The following is a 20,461-nucleotide window of genomic DNA, read 5'->3' as shown; positions in this document are numbered from 1 at the left end:
GTCAGACGCTGCAGCATTCATAGCGAGGGGGGAACAAGGCACCGGAGGTTCTCACGTGCCCAGAATTTATCTGGACGGTCCTAGTCTTTGCCACGGGGTCTGGATACTATAATGCCCGCTGCACTGCCCATCGTATCAGCCCTGTGCAAAGTCTGAATTAAAGAATAGCTCCGGGCAAAAAAAGGTCTTTATTTTGCATTTCTAGCACTGATTTGACAATAAAGTTTTTGTCCGACTGTACAATATTGTAACAACAAACTAAAAAATGCATACCCACCAGCTCCAGTCAGGAGACCTGTCATCTGCGTTAATGTTCCAATCACCTGACCGCTGCAGCCAATCAGCGGCCTCAAAGGTCAGGTGCACATCATTACTTCCAGTCCCGCGTGGGTTAGAGCAGGAGAGTACACACTCTTTTACTATGTTTATACCATCCCTTTCAGGCTTAAAAAACCATAAACAAAACATTGATGATGAATTGGGTCCTTAAAGGGTTGTCCGGCTGTAGGGGACAATCTGTGAATTTTCACGGTGTGCACGCTGTGAGGATTCTCTGGTGTCGGTGCAAGTGCGTGACCGTAAGTGTGCAATTTACATTCATGCAGTCACATGCAGACTAGACGTGTGCAGCCTCGCTCAATGCAAGTGTATTGAGCGAGGCAGCACAAGTCTAGTCGGAATGTGGCCGGAAGTATGCAAATAGCATGCCTGCGGTCACATGACCGCCTACAAAATGGGGGCACAAAGTTTGATGAATTTGGCACAAATTGAAACATTTTAATTACTTATATTTAGCATTAAAAGAAGCACGATCCTTTAAAATTGTCACATGTTAGTGTTCAACTGTGCAAGAAACAAATACTCCAGAGAAAAATCACTAAAACTAAAGGTTTTCCAAGGGAATAAAAATCATTTACAGGATTAGAGACTCTATACGGAGACGTCACCTGGCCTGTATATGGACCGCAATGCCCGGACTGAGCACGATTCTCCCAAACTCACAGCCTCATATGTATCTATAAGGTTATAAGTTGGGGTCCGGAGACCCCCGGTGCTGTAGGGGGAATGAGGATTTGGTTGGAGCTCCCACAGTCATACACGCTCAGTCCTGCACATGTCGCAGGAGAAGGGAGTAAGAAGCTTATCTTCCCTGGGAATATAAAAGGATGGGGCATGGAGACTCAACATGCCCAATCCTCCTCTCTCGTGGCTTACCATAAAGACGGCCTGTGGGTGATGGACAGTAGGGCGATCCCAGCGTCCTTGGCAGCTTGGAAGATCTTGCCTTCCACGTCGATGCTGACAGCGCTCGTGCACTCGTCCAGGAGGGCATATTTCGGTCTGCGGACAGATGACAGATTGTTTAGACGCAGCCCCTTTTCTTATCAGCTGACAGACCCATGAGGAAAGCTCTTGGATTGTTTCAGGCACAAGTTTGGTGGCCACACGACCCCCGAGGAGGCACAATATGGACCACAAGTACGGTTTTGCATTCGCTGCCCATATAGCGATTGCTGGGCCATGGAGGAATACGAGCTCCATATTGGGCCAGGTAAGATCCGCGGTCACTTATCTGCAGCTCTGTCCATCCCCCATAAGTGTTTCTTTATTTAATCCCTTTTTGCGCTTTCATTTTTTCCTCCCCTTTTTATTGATGTTTTTTTTTGCTCACCTAGCCTTATTAAAATGACTACATTCTACAGAAAAATGGTAAAAAAAAAAAAAAAAATCCAAGATGGGTGAACTGATGCAAAAAGAAACCACAAAATCAGCTGTTATCATTTCAGGGCTTAAGCAGCTGCAATCAGAGCTAGCTCGGGTCGCTGCTGTTAACCAGATGCCGGCTCCATACACCAGCCCCGTGACGTAATAGTACGTCATACAGCGGGAAGGGGTTGATATGAGCAATTCATTTCTCATTCCTAATAACTCCTCATCTAGGGGGCGTTATTGCTGTTCATTTGAATATTGTTCCAACGGATAAACAAGAACCATATTGAAAGGGTTGTCTGGTGTGGGCAGTCCCTTTTTTTTATAAGGAATCCCTACCTAATAGGCTAGCCATGGAGAGCTCCACTCCCGATGATCAGAGGTAATCTGTGGAGGAACCCAGCAGAAAGTGCTTGATTATCCTGCAGCTCCTCCGCAGGACAGACGAGGCATTACATGCTCATGCCGGGTGCTCCAGGGTGACAAAGGTTCTTACTATCCCCAGTACTCTATGATTCATCGATGAGGATCAAGTGGCCTTTCTAAATAGGAGAACCTCTATAATGGATCTACACAGATCCACAGAGAATGTGAAAAACTCAGAATATTATTGATCCATCTACAAGGAGTTTTTAGGGGGAGGATTTTTTTTTCTGATTAGCTCAATCTATGTTCAAACTTTTCTAAGTCCCCGAAGTCACATTATCACTGGTTCTGTGCTGAACCCGGAGAGGAGCCAAGCCCGATGTGATCATGGATACGCAGAGGGAAGCGCAGGAAGGGTAAAGTGAGCGACATAAAACTGTGGTCATTAAAGGGGACCTGATACCAGGTCAAAAGTGACCATTTTTTGCTCTGATTTTATTCTCATTGCTCCCCTGAGTATTCCGGTTTTTGTTTTTCTGTATATCTGCCTGTATGGCAGAGATATGGGCCTTATTATTTCATGCAAGTTTTTAATGTTTATTTTTTCTTTACCAAAAGGGGTGTGGCTCACAGGGTAATAAGGCAGAGCTACCTAAAGACACGCCCCCGAGGATCCTGAGAGCCACACCCACTTGTAAAGATCATGAAATTATAACTACTGTATATACTCGAGTATAAGCTGAGATTTTCAGCCCACTTTTTTAGGCTGAAAGTGCCCCTCTCGGCTTATACTCGAGTCATTGTCCCTTGGGGGCGGAGGGGGAGCAGCAGCTGTGAGATACTCACCTGCTCCTGGCGCGGACCCTGCATCTCCTGGCGCTGACAGCTTCTTCCAGCGTTGAGCGGTTACATGGTACCGCTCATTACAGTAATGAATATGGACCCGACTCCACTCCCATAGGGGTGGAGCCGCATATTCATTACTATAATGAGTGGTAACGGTGACCACTCAACACAGGAAGAAGCTGTCAGCGCCTGGAGATGCAGGGACCGCGCCAGGAGCAGGTGAGTATAATGGGGAGGGGGAGGGCTGCGCGATAGTCACCTGCTCCTCGTTCCAGCCGCCGCTCCATCTTCCACGTCTTCAGCAGTGACGCTCAGGTCAGAGGGCGCGATGTCGTGGTTAGTGCGCGCCCTCTGCCTGAGCGTCAGTGCAGAAGACGGGGAAGACACAGCGACGCCGGAAAGAGGACCGGTGAATATAGCAAGTGCCGGGGCCATGAGAGGTGAGTATGTCAGGTTTTTTTTTTAATCGCAGCAACAGCATATGGGGCAAATATCTCTATGGAGCATCTTATGGGGCCATGTGCAGCATTATATGGGGCAAATATCTCTATGGAGCATCTTATGGGGCCATGTGCAGCATTATATGGGGCAAATATCTCTATGGAGCATCTTATGGGGCCATGTGCAGCATTATATGGGGAAAATAGCTCTATGGAGCATCTTATGGAGCCATGTGCAGCATTATATGGGGCAAATATCTCTATGGAGCATCTTATGGGGCCATGTGCAGCGTTATATGGAGGCAAATATCTCTATGGAGCATCTTATGGGGCCATGTGCAGAACTATATGGGCAAATATCTCTATAGAGCATCTTATGGGGCCATTATTAACCTTTATGCAGCATTATATGGGGCATATTTTAATATGGGGCATCTTATGGGGCCCATCATGAACTGTATGGAGCATTATATGGGGTTCCTGATTCAATAACTGTTAGGGCAGTGAGAATCTGGAATTGCTTGCCTGAGGAGGTGGTGATGGCGAACTCAGTCGAGGGGTTCAAGAGAGGCCTGGATGTCTTCCTGGAGCAGAACAATATTGTATCATACAATTATTAGGTTCTGTAGAAGGACGTAGATCTGGGTATTTATTATGATGGAATATAGGCTGAACTGGATGGACAAATGTCTTTTTTCGGCCTTACTAACTATGTTACTATGTAATATGGATATTCAAAAACACAACGTACTGATATCTCAATTAATTTTACTTTTATTGGTATCTATTTTTACTTTTGACATTTACTGGTAGCTGCTGCATTTCCCACCCTAGGCTTATACTCGACTTATTTTTTCCCAGTTTTTTGTGGCAAAATTAGGGGGGTCGGCTTATACTCGGGTCGGCTTATACTCGGGTATATATGGTACATGAGAAGCTTCATATCTATGTAATGGTATGGCGGATTTTAAACATGCAAACAAAACCAGTATGGGAATAAGATAGGAGCAAAAACTGTCTACATTTAATCCAGAGAAAAGTCCTTTTTAAAGGAGCTCTGGTGTCTTTATACAGGGGCGGAGTGGTCTGAATACAGAGACAAAATGGTATGAGATCTTGAGATCTGAATATGGGTGGAGGGCTGTTGTGGCATCTGTATAGTTATAGATGAGCCATCTGTATGCAAAGGGGGTCTTGTCTGAGGTTGGTATACACTGGGGAAATGCTAAAAAAAAAGTCTGAATACAGTGGGGTCTGGTCTGGGGTCTGTATACAAGAGGGGACTGGTCTGGGGTCTCTATGCATTAGAGAAATGGTAAGAGGTCTGTACACGGGGGGCTGATTTGGCATCTGTAATGGTGTGGGTGGTCTGTATACAGAAGGCAACAGGTCTGCGATCGGTATACAAGGAAGGGTCTGGTCTGGAGAGTAAAGCAATTTACTTCCACCATATTCTGTATTTTACTCACTTGTGGTAAAACATTCGCGCCATTCCCACACGTTGCTTCTCTCCCCCGGAGAGGACGTCTTTCCAGTCGCTCACAGAGTCCCAGCCTGTATGGAGAGACAGAGAAACAAGTCATGTAGACGTAGACATTCGCTGCATTATATATGTTACCTATGGAGATAAAAGGATGAATTGGGAGAAGAATTCTACTATACAGCCTCAGAATAACGCTGATGGGTGCTACCCATCATGGTGGCGGATAACAGAGAACATTACATTGCATTTAGCAGCACAGAAAATGGAGAGGAGATAGGGAACCCCTCTGTTCTCTGAAGTCCTGCCCCGATTCAGAGCCGTCAGCTCTTTTAGGCTGCCCAAGCATTGATTTGTACTTGATGCAGGCACTACTTTTAGCCACTAGAGGGCGCTTAGGAGACAGCTGAAGACATGCGCATCATTGAGTTCAATGGGCGCAGCATCTATCTGCAGAGAGCTCCCCCTAGTGGGCCCTTCTAAAAATACATCATGAGCTTTTTATATCGAGCTATGGGCACATTCTATTGTCTAATAGCGAATGAAAAGAATAATTATATGTGGAATTTCCCTTTAACTCCTTAATCCATCATGGAGGGGATAGTAGTGTGCGGAGGATGCCCCTGTGGTCGCGATTTGCCTCCATCACCCAACATGAGCAAACGAACCGGAGTGGTCCTGCCCGGATGTTCCCACCATTATTTACTACGGGCACCAGCTCCCTAGACGAGGGGGCGTCCTGCGAGAACCGGCAGCTCCATACACCCCTGAATTTCGTCACGTCGCACTGAATCACCCCGGCGCGGACTCACAGACTTGTCTTCTGTTTTCTCTTTCTTCTACTTGTCAGAGCACAAACACCTTGGCACAAGGATAGCGTTAAGAAAACGGATTATGCCATGGAACAAACAGTGTTGCTGATGCCTGCATGCAGAAGACGGGCGGGTGCACGGGATGGCGTCAGAAGATGGGGGTTCATACAGAGGCTCTTTAATTCAGTGACACAGGCTGCAAATGTGCCGCTCACGCCTAAACCCAGCGTACGTATGCTTCGCGGTGTACGTATGCTTCCCACCCTGTGGGTCTCCTGTGACGTGGTAGGTCTACCCCTCAATATCACTCACTTTTAGCTTTCCCCAAACCCTTCAATGCTAGATCTTCCAAGTTATGAAACGAGCAGTCAGCTCCCTTTTTTCTGAGAACTCCATGTTGTGCTGTTCCTCTGTTATTCCTCTTGGAAATGCATAAAAATCCACAGCTGAGCAGGGACTTGCCCCTATCCGTAGGATGTGTGATAACGTACTGATCACTGGAGGTCTGACTGATGGGACTCAGGAGTAGGACTCTGGGAACTGGGCTATGCAGAGTCCCCATGTACGCTACTGGGACCCCCTGCGATCTCGGGAGTGGGGCTCTGGGAACTGGGCTATGCAGAGCCCCTATGTACGCAACTGGGACCCCTTGCAATCTCAGGAGTGGGGCTCTGGGAATTGAGCTATGCAGAGCCACTATGCAGGCTAAATCTCTACTCCATTCATGGTCTATGGGACTGCCTGAGAAAGCCGAGTGCAGTGTTCCGCTAGGTCCGACAATCCCATATGCAATGAAAGGATCTGAGGTAAAGCGAGCGCACCTCACCTATAATTCTGCCCTTCCCCTCGCCAAACAGACCTACTTCACCACCCTGATCTCCTCACTATCCAACAACCCCAAGAAACTTTTTGACACCTTTCACTCCCTCCTCAGGCCAAAAGCACAAGACCCTATCACAGATATTTGTGCTGATGACCTGGCCTCCCACTTTATAGAGAAAATAGATAACATTCGTCAGGAAATCCGCTCCCAATCACCAAGCGCAGCGACTCCCATCCCTTCTTGCATTTCCCCTGGCTCACTCTCCACATTTGATCCCATCACAGAAGAAGAAGTCTCCAGGCTCCTCTCCTCTTCTTGTCCAACTACATGCACCACCGACCCCATTCCCTCACATCTCCTCCAGTCTCTCTCTCCAGTCGTCACAACTCACCTAACTACAATCTTTAATCTCTCCCTCTCCTCTGGCATTTTCCCCTCCTACTTCAAACACTCTATCATTACTCCATGACTAAAGAAACCCGCCCTCGACCCATCCTGCACAAATAACTACAGACCGGTCTCCAATCTCCCCTTCATCTCTAAACTCTTGGAGCGCCTGATCTACTCCTGCCTTACCCGTTACCTCTCCACTCACTCCTTCCTAGACCCTTCACAGTCCGGGTTCCGCCCCCTACATTCGACAGAAACTGCACTCATCAAAGTGACCAATGACCTTCTGGCAGCAAAGTGTAACAGTGACCACTCTCTGCTCATTCTTCTCGACCTTTCTGCAGCTTTCGACACTGATGACCACCCTCTCCTACTCTCTAGGCTCCAGTCACTAGGCATTAAGGACCTGGTTCTCCTCCTATCTTTCTGACCGCTCCTTCAGTGTTCTGTTCTCTGGCTCCACTTCATCTCCTCTTCCTCTCACTGTCGGGGTACCTCAGGGCTCAGTCCTTGACCCCTTCTCTTCTCTCTCTACATGGCCCCAATTGGACAGACCATCAGCAGATTTGGCTTTCAGTACCATCTTTATGCTGATGACACACAACTATACACATCATCCCCTGACCTTACCCCCGCTGTACTACAGAACACCACTGACTGTCTGTCCGCAGTCTCTGACATCATGTCCGCTCTCTATCTGAAACTCAACCTCTCCAAAACTGAACTTCTTCTGCTCCCGCCATCCACTAACCTCCCTAAATCTGACATTTCCCTCTCAGTGGGTGGCACCATAATAACACCCCGGCAGCAGGCGCACTGTCTGGGTGTTACGTTTGACTCCGATCTCTCCTTCACCTCCCATATACAATCTCTTGCCCGCTCGTGCTGCTTACACCTAAAGAACATCTCTAGAATCCGCCCTTTTCTCACCATGGAAACAACAAAAACCCTCACGGTCGCCCTGATCCACTCCTGCCCGGACTACTGTAACGCTCTATTAATTGGCCTCCCCCTCACTCGACTTTCCCCTCTCCAGTCTATCCTTAATGCAGCAGCCAGGATCGTCCATCTGGCTAATCATTACTCGGACGCGTCCGCTCTTCGCCAGTCGTTACACTGGCTGCCCATTCATTACAGGATACAATTCAAAGTACTTGTTCTCACCCACAAAGCTCTCCACAGTGCAGCACACCCCTTACATCTCCTCCCTCATTTCGGTCTATTGGCCTAACAGACCACTGCGCTCTGCAAATGACTTTCGACTAACCTCTGCACTAATCCATACCTCCCACTCCCGACTCCAAGACTTCTCCCGTGCTGCGCCAATCCTCTGGAATGCTCTACCCCAAGATATTAGGACCATCCACAATTTGCATAGTTTTAGGCGCTCGCTCAAAACACATTTGTTCAGAGCGGCCTATCACGTTCACTAATCAAAGTCATGTTATGTTTGTGTGTGTGTAGCCCATTCACTATCCCCATCTATTCCCCAACCCCTGAAGATGGCTGGACCATCATTGTAAATACAGCATTGTAAATACACACCTGTACTTTGCATCTCCCCCACCTCATTGTAGATTGTAAGCTCTCAAGAGCAGGGGCGGCTTATTTTGCTTTATTATTGTATTGTTAACGTTGTTACCTATGACTGTTGGGTTTGAAATTGTTAAACTGTAAAGCGCTGCGGAATATGTTGGCGCTATATAAAGATTATTATTATTATTCAGGTCTCAGCTGATCATAGAACCATCATAGAACTGGGACATTTCCCTTTAACTGGGATTAAAATCAATGCGCTAACTCTACACAAGGACGAAAAAGTTATGTTCTTATTGCACCATCTGGTGGCTGTTTACAGTACTGCAGGGTTTTTGTTTTTTTTTGTTTTTTTTACTTAATTTAGGTGACTGACTGATTTAACAAAAGTTCTAGAAGCAAGGAAGAATGCAAAAATAAAATGCCCGTGCGCTCACCTCCCTCTCGCTGCACCAGATAGTTCAGATTCACAATGTGCAGGATCACCTCCAGGTTTTGGTCATTGAAGCCTTTTGTTCTCATGTCGGTGGCTGTGTCCGGGTAAATAACCTGATCTCGGAGCGAGCCGACGGACATGTAAGGCCTGGGTGCAAAGGAAAAAAAATACGATGACATAAGTGAGAGCACAAATCAGAGAAAGCGTTGAAATGGGGAGTGTTGCTACCACTGCAGAACACGGAGTACCTCTCATATTACTCAGTCACTGATTTGTATTCACTCTGGTTTACAATAAAGAACATATGAAGGGTCTCCATTTATTGTTCCTAACTTACATAGAATTAAGAATTCAGCGCGCCCCTTGAAATCAGACTAAACACATTATTACTCAAATTAGTGTACAACAGTGCCATCTGCTGGCCACAAGCTGAACTATGGAAGTCATTTACATGGAGTCCCCTCTTCTTCCGAGACTTGTAACTTTATGTTTCTCTCCACTTTGCAGCACGAGGGGTCTTTTTTTTTTTTTTTTTTTGGGGGGGGGGGGCGAGGGGGGAGCAACAAGAATGCCACCATTTACTTTACCATACAATGTGCTAAAAAAAAAAATGGTAAAAATTCCAAGTGCAATGTATAACTGTAGGGAAAAAGAAAACAACAACAGACAATTGCATTACCATCATTGCTTTTTGAGTTTCGTCTTATTGTGCTGTAAGACTGAGCCGGAAACATGGTTCTTCAGGACAGTACAAGTGCAGAAATACCAAATTAGTTTTTTTTTTTCCTTTAGTTTTATTATTTTAGTGTTTAAAATATATATATTTTTTGTTTGTAAAAAAAAAAAAAAAATAAATGGGAAAAAAGGCTGTGTAAGGGCCGGTCTTGCTATCAGCGATAAATAAATGTTTTTTTTTTCTTCATTTTTTAACTGGAAAAAAAAAAGTGGGGGAGATTATAACTTTAAATGTTTTTTTTTTTTTTTTTTAAATGTATTAACTTTGGGAGTACAAAGTTGGCGGCAATGGCCGACTCAGGTACCATAAGTGACAAAGGCTGGACAGTCAATTAAGACAAGGGGCCAGAACAGGGCAGGAAAGCCTAAGATCTCGGCCAGGTTTGGGACCGCCCACTGGGCACTTGCTACTTCATTTGCATATTGGATTTTTTAAAAAGTCCCGATCTTTTCAAAGTCTACAGGACCGAGGGAGAAGCCTGAGTAAGTATGGTTGTGCATGGCGCCGTGGTACAATGTGCAGATGAACGGCTACCTTACCTCTGTGGTATGTAAAACATATGCTGCGGGGGAGGTTTGTACAGCACGCCGCTATATGCAGGCCACAGTCCTCCCAAGATGCGAAACAAGGAGCTTTTCCCACAGCCATTGGGTCCAGTGATCAGGAGGTGCATCCCCTCTTCCACCTACAGAAGGAATCGTGACCATAAATCAGCTTAGAAGATAACTAAGAAGAAGAGAGATAAGAGTTACACGCCCCAATGTCGAGGATTTTTAGCCACCCAAAAATAAATAGATGTACCAAAAAGGTATCAGAATATCTTAAAGGGGTTGACAAGTTTGGGACCACCGATAAGTTGATCATGAGGAGTCCCAGTAATCCCCCCATAATCCGCAAGGTCTGATTATACACAGGTTCCAAGAATCAAATACTATCCCTTATGCACAGGATAGGGGGGCAATAGCAGGGACCCCAACAATCCAAATAAGCCCCATCTAGAAAAGCACCTGTGAGTGATCGCAGATTACAGGGGTCGGACCCCCCAGTAGGTGAAATGCCCCGTGTGACCGGCGCTGACATCCGCACATCTCAGAAAAAGCCGACGGCGGAGGGGATCCAGAGCAAAACGCTTTTTCGTTTGTTTTTTTTTTAAAGGGAAAATAGTGTGTGGACGTGGGAGGGTCACGTGAAAAGATACAGGACTGTGGGAAAGGACTACATCACTGCCCCTAAAAGGGGTTGTATCATCAGGACTACCCTGCCCATTTCTCTAAAAAGGCATGTGGACCCAACAGAGGCCCCCACCCAACTAGGGACCCCCTCAGAGCTGGATCAAGGAGCTGTTCTGTATGAATGGCCCATCTTCTTGCCTACCTCCAGGGAACATATGCACACCCAGGCAGAGCATACGTACAGTGGCATGTGAAAGTCTGGGCACCCCTGGTCAAAATTACTGTTATTGTGAGCAGGTAAGCAAGTTGAAGATGAAATGATCTCTAAAAGGGCTAAAGTTACAGATGACACACTTCCTCTGTATTTTTGGCAAAAAAAAAAAAATATATATATATATAAACCACATACACATTAGGTGGTCCTCCGGCTCTGCCCACCAACATGTAATGTAACAGTGAATACAACCTTCCCCTAGACACAGAAGCGCCGGTGTGATGGGGTACTAAGGTCGCGGCTCTCGTACCACGGGGAGATCTGACAGCTCAGCTGCTCCTTGGACCTTTGTCTTCTTCCTATTACTGCCAATAGATGATAATCGCAGACCTTGACCTTGCTCCATTCACGTCTCCTGTGTACGCTGATCCCAGCTACACAGGACAAGGCCGGGCGATGGGGTCACATTAGGATCATGTAATCTGCTTATCAAGATTTCAGGGAAAGTTATCAGAGCGATGGGATTAGGCAGAGCAATGTCGCCGGTGTTAACTGCGTGGCGATACTTTAGGGAAAAGGCTGGAGCAGATCGAGTACAGCTTATGAGTAACACACGGCCTGGATTTACTAACATCTCTGGGGGCTGGTAGATCCCCCCCCAAATTCTGAAGTCAGGGGAATCTGGATTTTGACCTATCCAATTCTTTACTTTCCTAATGATGGCTCCGTTTGACACTTACATACATAGCGCCCCTTCAGCTGTGCCAAGTGACAGGGGTCTCCTATCTCATGGACTGATGGTGGATAACTAAGACAGTCATCATCGACCTCTGAAAGCCCTGATCTGCCATCCGCAGCCCCTCCGTAGCCTTCTCCTGTACAGCAGCAGTCACACCCGGACCACCTCGGCTTACCCTCGCTATTCGGGAACAGTGGTGGTCCTAGAGGTCAAACCACCACTGTATGACACAATTATTTCTCTTTTTTTACCCTAGAATTTTGCAAAAATTATTGTAATTTGTGTGGATGACCAGATCCCAAAGCAAATCTGACCAAAATCGCCTGGCAATACAGGACTTCTTTTTTTGCCACTCATCTCTGCTTACAGTCACTGAGTGGAAGATCTGTCCTGATCATATGGTGCCATGGGAATACTGAGCCCACCGCTGAGACAGGGCACCATTCAGTGACTGCAAGCAGATCTGGAAAACTTTGGAGGAGCTGATCTCTCCCAGTATATTAGAAAACTGCAGAGTTTTCTCCATATTGTGAATAAGCTTCATCTGCGGACCTGGAACCACTTTCCCTGCCTCGTATGTAATATTAGGAGCCGTGTGCTCCGCCACCTTCTCTTCTTCTCGATTCTCTTACCCGAATATTGAGACTGGCAACGACCACGTCGCCTGTTGGGGTGACAATGGGAATATTCTCACATATGATGCCGTTCTCCACATCCACCACTTGTCCTGTAGAGAAACAAGGGAAAATTAAAGACATTAACATAGTATTCAGCGTCGCTAGTTTTACACTTCCGAGACTCCCATAGAAGGTAACAGAAACAGCCAAGAGGAACCTATTTTGGAGATCTGCATAATCTGTGAATGTGCCGCAAATGTCGGATATCGGATTAATCCTTTAATGACGGCAAACATTCCCACCGTAACAGCCCAAGTGCCTGCAGCCACTCTGCACCGCCTGTAACAGACACTACTTCCCAAAGACCTACACTGTCCCCCACAACGGCGTCTGTGTCACCTGTGCCCCCTGTAACAGACACTACTTCCCAAAGACCTACACTGTCCCCCACAACGGCGTCTGCGTCACCTGTGCCCTGTAACAGACACTACTTCCCAAAGACCTCCACTGTCCCCCACAACGGTGTCTGCGTCACCTGTGCCCCTTGTAACAGACACTACTTCCCAAAGACCTCCACTGTCCCCCACAACGGTGTCTGCGTCACCTGTGCCCCCTGTAACAGACAGTACTTCCCAAAGACCTACACTGTCCCCCACAACGGCGTCTGCGTCACCTGTGCCCCCTGTAACAGACACTACTTCCCAAAGACCTCCACTGTCCCCCACAACGGTGTCTGCGTCACCTGTGCCCCCTGTAACAGACACTACTTCCCAAAGACCTACACTGTCCCCCACAACGGCGTCTGTGTCACCTGTGCCCCCTGTAACAGACACTACTTCCCAAAGACCTACACTGTCCCTCACAACGGCGTCTGCGTCACCTGTCCCCCTGTAAATCAGGATCTGCCAATCACTATCACTGAGCAAAAAGATTTCTGCTGCCCTTGTCCGGCGTGTGGTCCAGTCCTCCGTGGCATCCGGACCAGGGCAGTCTTCACTTCTGCAGCCGGAAACCTCGGCCTGGCATTTTCGGGGTCTCTTTGGCTGATGTCATGTGACTAGGCCTCACATGAAGTCTTGACCTTGCAGGGCTTAATAAGTGCAAGAGGCGCCGAGGATGCAAGGTCAAGGTTTCCGGCTGCAGAAGTGAAGACTGACTTAGTTCTGGTGCCAAGGCAAAACCAAATATCCTAACTACTATTTACTCTCGGTCCATGTAGGGGGATCTGGGATCTCAGAAAACTTCATTTTGAGAAACTGACTCATCACTTAATTTTGAACCTAAAAAAAACGCCACTCCGGCCATCGCCAGCCTTTCCAAATTCCCATTCCAAGAAGTTAAGTTGTAGAAAAAAAAAAGGCACTTTAAAAAGGTGAAGGAGTCCTCTAATCCCAATAAGTGTCCTCAAAGCCCAAAACTATTTTGGCCCCGATCCTGATCATCATTGACGCTGTTTACAAAGCCGAATGCTTACACCTTTTACCCTTCACGGTCCGTAAATCTGGCCATACACTTCATAAAGAAATCTGCCAAAAAGTGTCCACCTTACATCTGAGCGGACTTATTACACAAGTGACCTGATCGGTGGTGGCCGACATCTACAGAAACCTTAGTTTGGTAGGTCACACTGTCATGGTGGTAGACTTCCAGCAGGGGGTGCTTCGAGACAATAACAAGGCTTGGGAGTTCTTTAGTTACACGTATACTAATCAGGCTGAATGTATAATTGCCCACGTGTTATAATCCACTTAGTCGTCCATGTGATGTTTGCCCTCGACTCATTCATTCATGACGAAGAGTTAAGTATATAATAATTACGGATCCCGGGCCTGCCCTGTACGAGGTGAAACCGGATGATGTAGTAGGTGTGTTACCACTCGGCTTCTCGCACAGCTTTTTTCCAGGCTGATTTGTCAGCTTTTCGGCTAATAGAACAACTGCCCAAATTCCAATTTGTCTGCAGTGCCCCCGCAGGGAAAAAGTGGCATTGCATGATGCAAGGACATCTTAAGTCCTCCAAGACTTCACACGCTTTTTGTAGTCCTTCTCCCCTTTAGCCAATGGATTGGACTCAAATAAGGAACCTCCAGCTTTATGGGCTCGAACTTACGTAATAAGGATAATAAAAAAAATTGGGTTTCTTCACCGGACTATAGATTTAAACAATAACCTAAATATCCATAAAATGTGTCTGAAATGTTTGGTATAGGCAGGTTTTCTGTTCGTTTGCTTTGGACCATGGACGAGGCAGGACAGGGTTTGGGGAGACAGGTCTGAGTCCGAACTGAGAGTGCATGTGTACGGGGGGGAGCAAGATATCTGCAAGATCACATTTATCGTAGTCAGAACCCCTATTTATCTGTGCGTAGTGGTTTTGCCTTCAATCCATGACTTATCCACTTATGGCACTGTGATGGAGCAGACCACTGAGCACAAAAAACGGGGGTTTTGACTACAATTAAGCGATTCAATACATTCAATTTTTTTTTTCCTAAGATATGTGATCAAGTCTGCTAGTGGCAGGAAAATACTAAACTTTTTCTTGCCAAGTATATTTGCGTGAATAAGAAGCCTCACTGCATTGTCAGTACAAGGATCGTATGTAATCACACAAATGGCACTGTAGAAGGCAGAACATCCTCCTTACCTCTTATCTCAAGGGGACCTTCGATGCGAATGCCATGTTGTATAACATCGCTTTCCTTGGGATTGCCTCCTTCCAATTCTCCGGGACGCTTGTAGACACCGTTCTGTACATCCTCGAAGACCTCGAACATATCATGGACTCGAGCCGTGTACCCGGCCAGTTCGGTCACCTGCAAATAACATATTGGGGTACGCTTAACTCTGGGAGGAGGGTGCAGAAATCAATGGCCTAGGTAGGTATTGATGTACTTGGTGATTCGGATCCACACAAGGTCGCTCAGAAACCAGAACCCGGAGGTAGTGCAGCTTCAGGCTACGTACAATGAAATGATTTCCAAAAAACAAAAAAAAGTATTTAAAGGGGTTGCCCTTTTTCTTTTTTTTTTACAATTATCCTTACAGGGGAAAAAAAATGCACGCCTTCCGGAAACAGCGCCACATCTTAACACAGTCTGGGAATGGTACTGCAATTCGCTTGGGCTCATTTAAGTCGATGGAGCTGAGCTGCAATACCAAACACAACCTATGGAGAAGAGAGTGTCGCGCTCTCTCCATTTTGTAAAACTATTAACCACAGGGACCAGAGCGACTCACGGACGCGTGACTGACGGACGCGTGACTGACCTCTTTGTAAGAGGACATTACTCTCTCGATGGCGTCAGCTGCTGCGGTCAGAAGATTTCTGGCAGTGGTGAAGGCTTCAGCTCGCTCGCTTACTAGTTCCTCTTCTTTCATCTCCATGGCTGCTTTCTTCACGTCCTCTGAATCTGAGGTCAAGAAAGAAAAAGAAAGTTAGTAACACAGTGCAGCGTTCCCCTACACGGAGGATAAGGCTACTTCAACACTAGCGTCGTACGACGCACGTCGCAATGCGTCGTTTTCCAGAAAAAACGCATCCTGCAAAGTTGTCTGCGGGATGCGTTTTTTCTCCATAAGCTTGTATTAGCGATGCATTGCCACACGTCGCAACCATCGCGCGACGGTTGCGTTGTGTTGTGGCGGACCGTCGGCACCAAAAAACATTGCTTGTAACGTTTTTTTGGTGCGTTGTGTCCGCCATTTCCGACCACGCATGTGCGGCCGGAACTCCGCCCCCTCCTCTCCCCGCAACTCACAATGGGGCAGCGGATGCGTTGTAAAACTGCATCCGCTGCCCACGTTGTGCTGCGCTTTCACAGCATGCGTCGGTACGTCGCAACGACGCATTGCGTTGTGCGTCATACGACGCTAGTGTGAAAGTAGCCTAAGTCGCCATACCGGGGGGAGTGACGGAGGCCATATAAATATGAAGGACTCACGGAGTACGTGGCATCATGAACATCGAGATGTATTGTGGTGCATACTAATACAGGCACAAATTCTCCCCAAGAACAACAAACATTAGAACAAACACCTTTAAATAATAACAACAACAAAAACGGGGTAGTCTCAAACCCAATAAAGTTTTTTTTTAACATTCTTCTAAAATTTAAAAAAAAAAAAAGTTACAAAATATTTCTCTCTAGAAATTATGGCTGTCAGCTGTGTAATTAGCAAGTGTGCAATTTCCCCACAGCACTCCCAGAGGAAAAATGAAGCATTACACCATTCTGGGCATGTTGAGTCCTCCAGATAGAGAGAAGATCTCCTTGTGGCTGCCCCCTGTCCAGGGTATAAATGGGTCATGAAAGAGAACCCCACATAGCGTAAAAGTTCAATTTTTGTGGAGATGTGGACAATCCTTACCACTCTCTGAATAACCAGTGGCGGTGATGATGGGCACAGCCACCATGACAAGGCCGGACGCGCTCCACACGTACTTCATCAGGAACTGTTCCAGCATCACATACCACAGCCTCTCCAGCAGGATGAGGTTTATCTGCGAGGACAAGTCCTTGTAGCATTGCTGCAATAGGGACAACTCCACCTGTGAAAGGAAGTGACATGGAAAGGGGGAGCTTTAGTGATCGGACAGGATGGCGTGATAATTAGTAGGACAATAACAGGTTATCATTACCCCCACCAGAGAGTGTATATCACAGTATGGGGCATTCGCCTGCATACTCCTCCTATGTCTGTTCACAGATCAGTACCATTTAAAATAAAATAAGCCTGAACTGCAACACCAGACCCAGCGCCTCTTCGGGAAAAACAAAATTCTAATATTGGACCATCCCTTTAAGGGAACCCATCAGTGCATTTTATGGACGTAGCGGTAAGGCCATGTAGGCGCTTGTTCCTCAATAAATATGACACTTCTTTTGTACAGATCCAATGTACCGGTCCTAAGAAATCTAGAGTAGAATCCATATGCAAATCAGGAAGGAAGTGCACTAGGGGCGTGTCCATGCACTTGGAAGAAGCGACACACCCCAGTGCACTTCCTGCCTGATTTGCATGTGGCTTTCTACACTAGCTTGCGAGTTTCTGTGGGAAACAGAGGCGACCAAATAAAGGCGAAAGAAAGCTACTAAAAAAAAAAAATTATTAAATTTTTAATTTTTTTATTGTAAGAAACCATTTTTTTTCTTTTTAAAACAAAATTACCATTATGAGCAGCTAAAAATAATAATAAAAAAAAAACAAAAAAAAATAAAAAAGCCAGACGTCAGAGCTGCTCAGTGTAACATGAGTGAAGGACTCTGCCAGCTCCAGATGATTCACGTGATGTGACAGCACAGTGTGACCAATGGCCTGAATATTTCTCCCTCGAGTGTCTGACATTACACCCTGCACTATCCTCAGACCCACAAGCACAGACCAAGCCCAATTTGCTATATTTCCCCATTGCATAGTCCTGGGGTTCCGGATCCTATTTCTTACAGAATTCAAAATTCTATTGGTTGCCCTTGGAAACAGACAACGTTTCACACTGTGTAGTCAGTCATCTCAGGCTTCCATGACGCCCTGCTGACAGGTTACCAATTACTCCAGATTTAAAAAAAGATAAAAATTATAATCTCTTCCCTCTCCTGACATCTCTGTTGGCAAATACTGTATTTGGATCTCCCGTAATTTTCCCCATCTTTTCCTATAACTCCACATTGTTCCGTTCCTCAGTTATTCCTCCTGGAAATGTATGAATAAAACTGACAGCCAGCGGGGAGGGGGCGTGTCTCTAACCAGTTTGACACTGGCCAATCAGTGCTGTGAGTGCAGGGCCACACCCCTTTCTTTGACCAGAGGAATAGTAACATCTATTATTCGCAAATTTCGAGCCTGAATAACAGAGGAACGGCACAACGCAGGAATGGAGGAAAAGATCTTCCAGATTTCTTACGTTATGACAATACAGGCAGTTACTTCATCAGAAGTGTTGACAGATGCCCTTTAAGATTTTTTTTTTACTTTTTGAAAAAAAAAAAAGCAAAGTTTCCCTTTAAATCCAAAGTCAAGTGCCTCGTTGTACTTAATATTAGTCGAACGTTTTCTTTCGTGAATGAGGGCGCTCTGGCAGTGGAGAGGTTAAGCTTGCTGCCGACATCAGGCCTTTTTTTTTTTAGCGTCTTAGTAACCAAAGCAGAAAAGTGTTGAGAGCAATGTCCTATAGTAACCTTTCCCTTGGAGCCAGAAATGCTCTGGAGACATTAAAGGCTGCAAAATACCATCGCTTATCGGAGGAGCGCTGCTGCCGGGAGCAAACTGCAGCACCTCAGCCGGGCCTCACTTGTCAGCTCTTCAGATACATGAGAAGGTTAAAGGACTGAGAATGGCACCTCTTCTAGTAAGTCCTTTCTTGGTGATGTCTCCCTTCAGATGCTTTCCCCCCCTCCGCCATACACAAGCACGGAGAGGGGAATAAGCGCTGCCAACCCTCAAGAACCAGCCAATGGATTGGGTATTTCAAAATCCACCGCGAAAACTCCTGCTGTCCCCAGCCATTGGTGGAGGGTCGCAGAAAAAGTTGAGCGACTTTATATAAAACATTACCATGGCTGGAAACCATCAACAAGCATGTCGGGAGACGTGCCATGAACGTAACAGCTGAGCTCCCATAATGGGCAACTGATCTAGTCACCAGTACCTGAAACTTCCCACTATACCAATTACCAGGAACGCTGGGAGATTTCAGCTCTGAAGGCTGTAGAATTAGGAATGAAGCTCAGGAGCACAATAAAAGAGGGTAATATTTAGGATTCGTAAAAGAAAAGCGACTTGTTATGTAGAATGATTCTCCAAGTAAAAATGATGGAATTACGAAAGTCATAAATATAGCGATAGTCAAGGGATACTCCACAAATAATCAGCGATCAGTGTGGGTATGGGTGTTTGGGACCCCCCACTCATTGACAGGTCAAGGTTCTTGTGGCCCAGAGGAGCTAACTGAAGCACAGGCCACTCATGTCTACGGCACTGTTGAAGGTTAACCGAGTGCAGAGCTCACTCATTGTGGTGATCGTGGGGGGTCCCAAAAACATCCACTGATGAGCAGAAATAAGGGGGTCAGGCATCGTGCTCATCTGGTAGGTCTTGGGAGTCGGATCCCTACTAGAAATACCCTTTAAAAGGAAATCTGTCAGCAGGTCTTTGACATTTACATTTTTGCATAATGTAGGGACAGAGAACTTGATTCCAGCAAAGCGTCACTTGATATTTCAATAAAATCAGTGTTTTAACCGCAGGATATTATCATTACAGGACTAGGGGTCCTGTGCCAGGCAGTCCAGCTAATCCGTGTAACCCCGCCCCCACCACTGATTGGTAGTTTACTGTCAATATACAGTGTACACAGAAAGCAGCCAATCAGAGGCGGGGTTATACACGGCTCAGTATTCCGAGCACTGCTAGATCTGCAGCAGAGACAACAATCATGCTATCACAACTACTTCTCACTGTAAGCTAAGTGACACGTCACCTAGAATCAGGGTCTCTGCCCCTGCATCATGGTACTGTAGCAAAAACCTGTCGTCAGATTCATTTGTAACATCCCTCAAATTATGTGATGTTCTAACTCCCAAATATGGCTGCTCTCTGAGGATCAGAGGTCCAAAATGCCAGTAAGTTAGAAGGGATGTTGCCATCTCGGACACTTATGGCATGTGTCTGATGGTCCCAGATCTGTGTCTCGCGCCTACAGAGCGGGGCCCATCCTGAATGGAGAGGCGCCGATTGTCTCCATTCCCCTCTGGGAGCTGCAATTTAGCGGAGAAGCATCAGATTCCCAGCCAAGTGGGGGAAAGGTAACGCAGCTCCCAGCGTCTATGTATAACCCCCACGGATCTGGATTTAGGCGCTTCCTGCTTTTTATTACGTGCGGCCCAAATAGCTGCTGTTTGGTGTCATCAAGAAAAAGGCCGGAAATGATGGAGTCTGCATGCCATCCACACATCAGCATTTGTGATCCCCGTGCTTTAACTTTGCGTCCATCAACTAGCCCATACGTTCACTACTCCTTTCTCCACTTATGAGCCGCTTCTCTCATTCCCCTCTGCCTCCTGAACTCATCAATCCCTATTCAAAATTTGCTAATAGTCGAGACTGCGCAAAACTAGAAGTACTGCCCACACACTCAGGGATCA

At 46.4% G+C, this 20,461-nt stretch overlaps 1 protein-coding gene across 1 annotated transcript in view; it reads right to left on the bottom strand.

The window, feature by feature from the left end:
* The window catches only part of ABCD1 (ATP binding cassette subfamily D member 1), a 46,617-nt gene that overhangs the window by 11,703 nt on the left and 14,453 nt on the right, over positions 1–20,461 (bottom strand). The window contains exons 2-9 of the mRNA XM_069748321.1: positions 16,689–16,869; positions 15,588–15,730; positions 14,965–15,133; positions 12,333–12,427; positions 10,115–10,260; positions 8,841–8,986; positions 4,832–4,916; positions 1,216–1,341 (exon numbers count right to left, since the gene is read on the bottom strand). Coding sequence (XP_069604422.1) covers positions 1,216–1,341; positions 4,832–4,916; positions 8,841–8,986; positions 10,115–10,260; positions 12,333–12,427; positions 14,965–15,133; positions 15,588–15,730; positions 16,689–16,869 — 1,091 coding nt within the window. The remainder of the gene's footprint in view (positions 1–1,215; positions 1,342–4,831; positions 4,917–8,840; positions 8,987–10,114; positions 10,261–12,332; positions 12,428–14,964; positions 15,134–15,587; positions 15,731–16,688; positions 16,870–20,461) is intronic.

Source organism: Ranitomeya imitator, chromosome 2 (genome assembly GCF_032444005.1).
Source record: "Ranitomeya imitator isolate aRanImi1 chromosome 2, aRanImi1.pri, whole genome shotgun sequence".
NCBI lineage: Eukaryota > Metazoa > Chordata > Amphibia > Anura > Dendrobatidae > Ranitomeya > Ranitomeya imitator.
The sequence above is the reverse complement of the archived record's forward strand: the minus strand, read 5'-3'. Positions and strand labels throughout refer to the sequence as shown.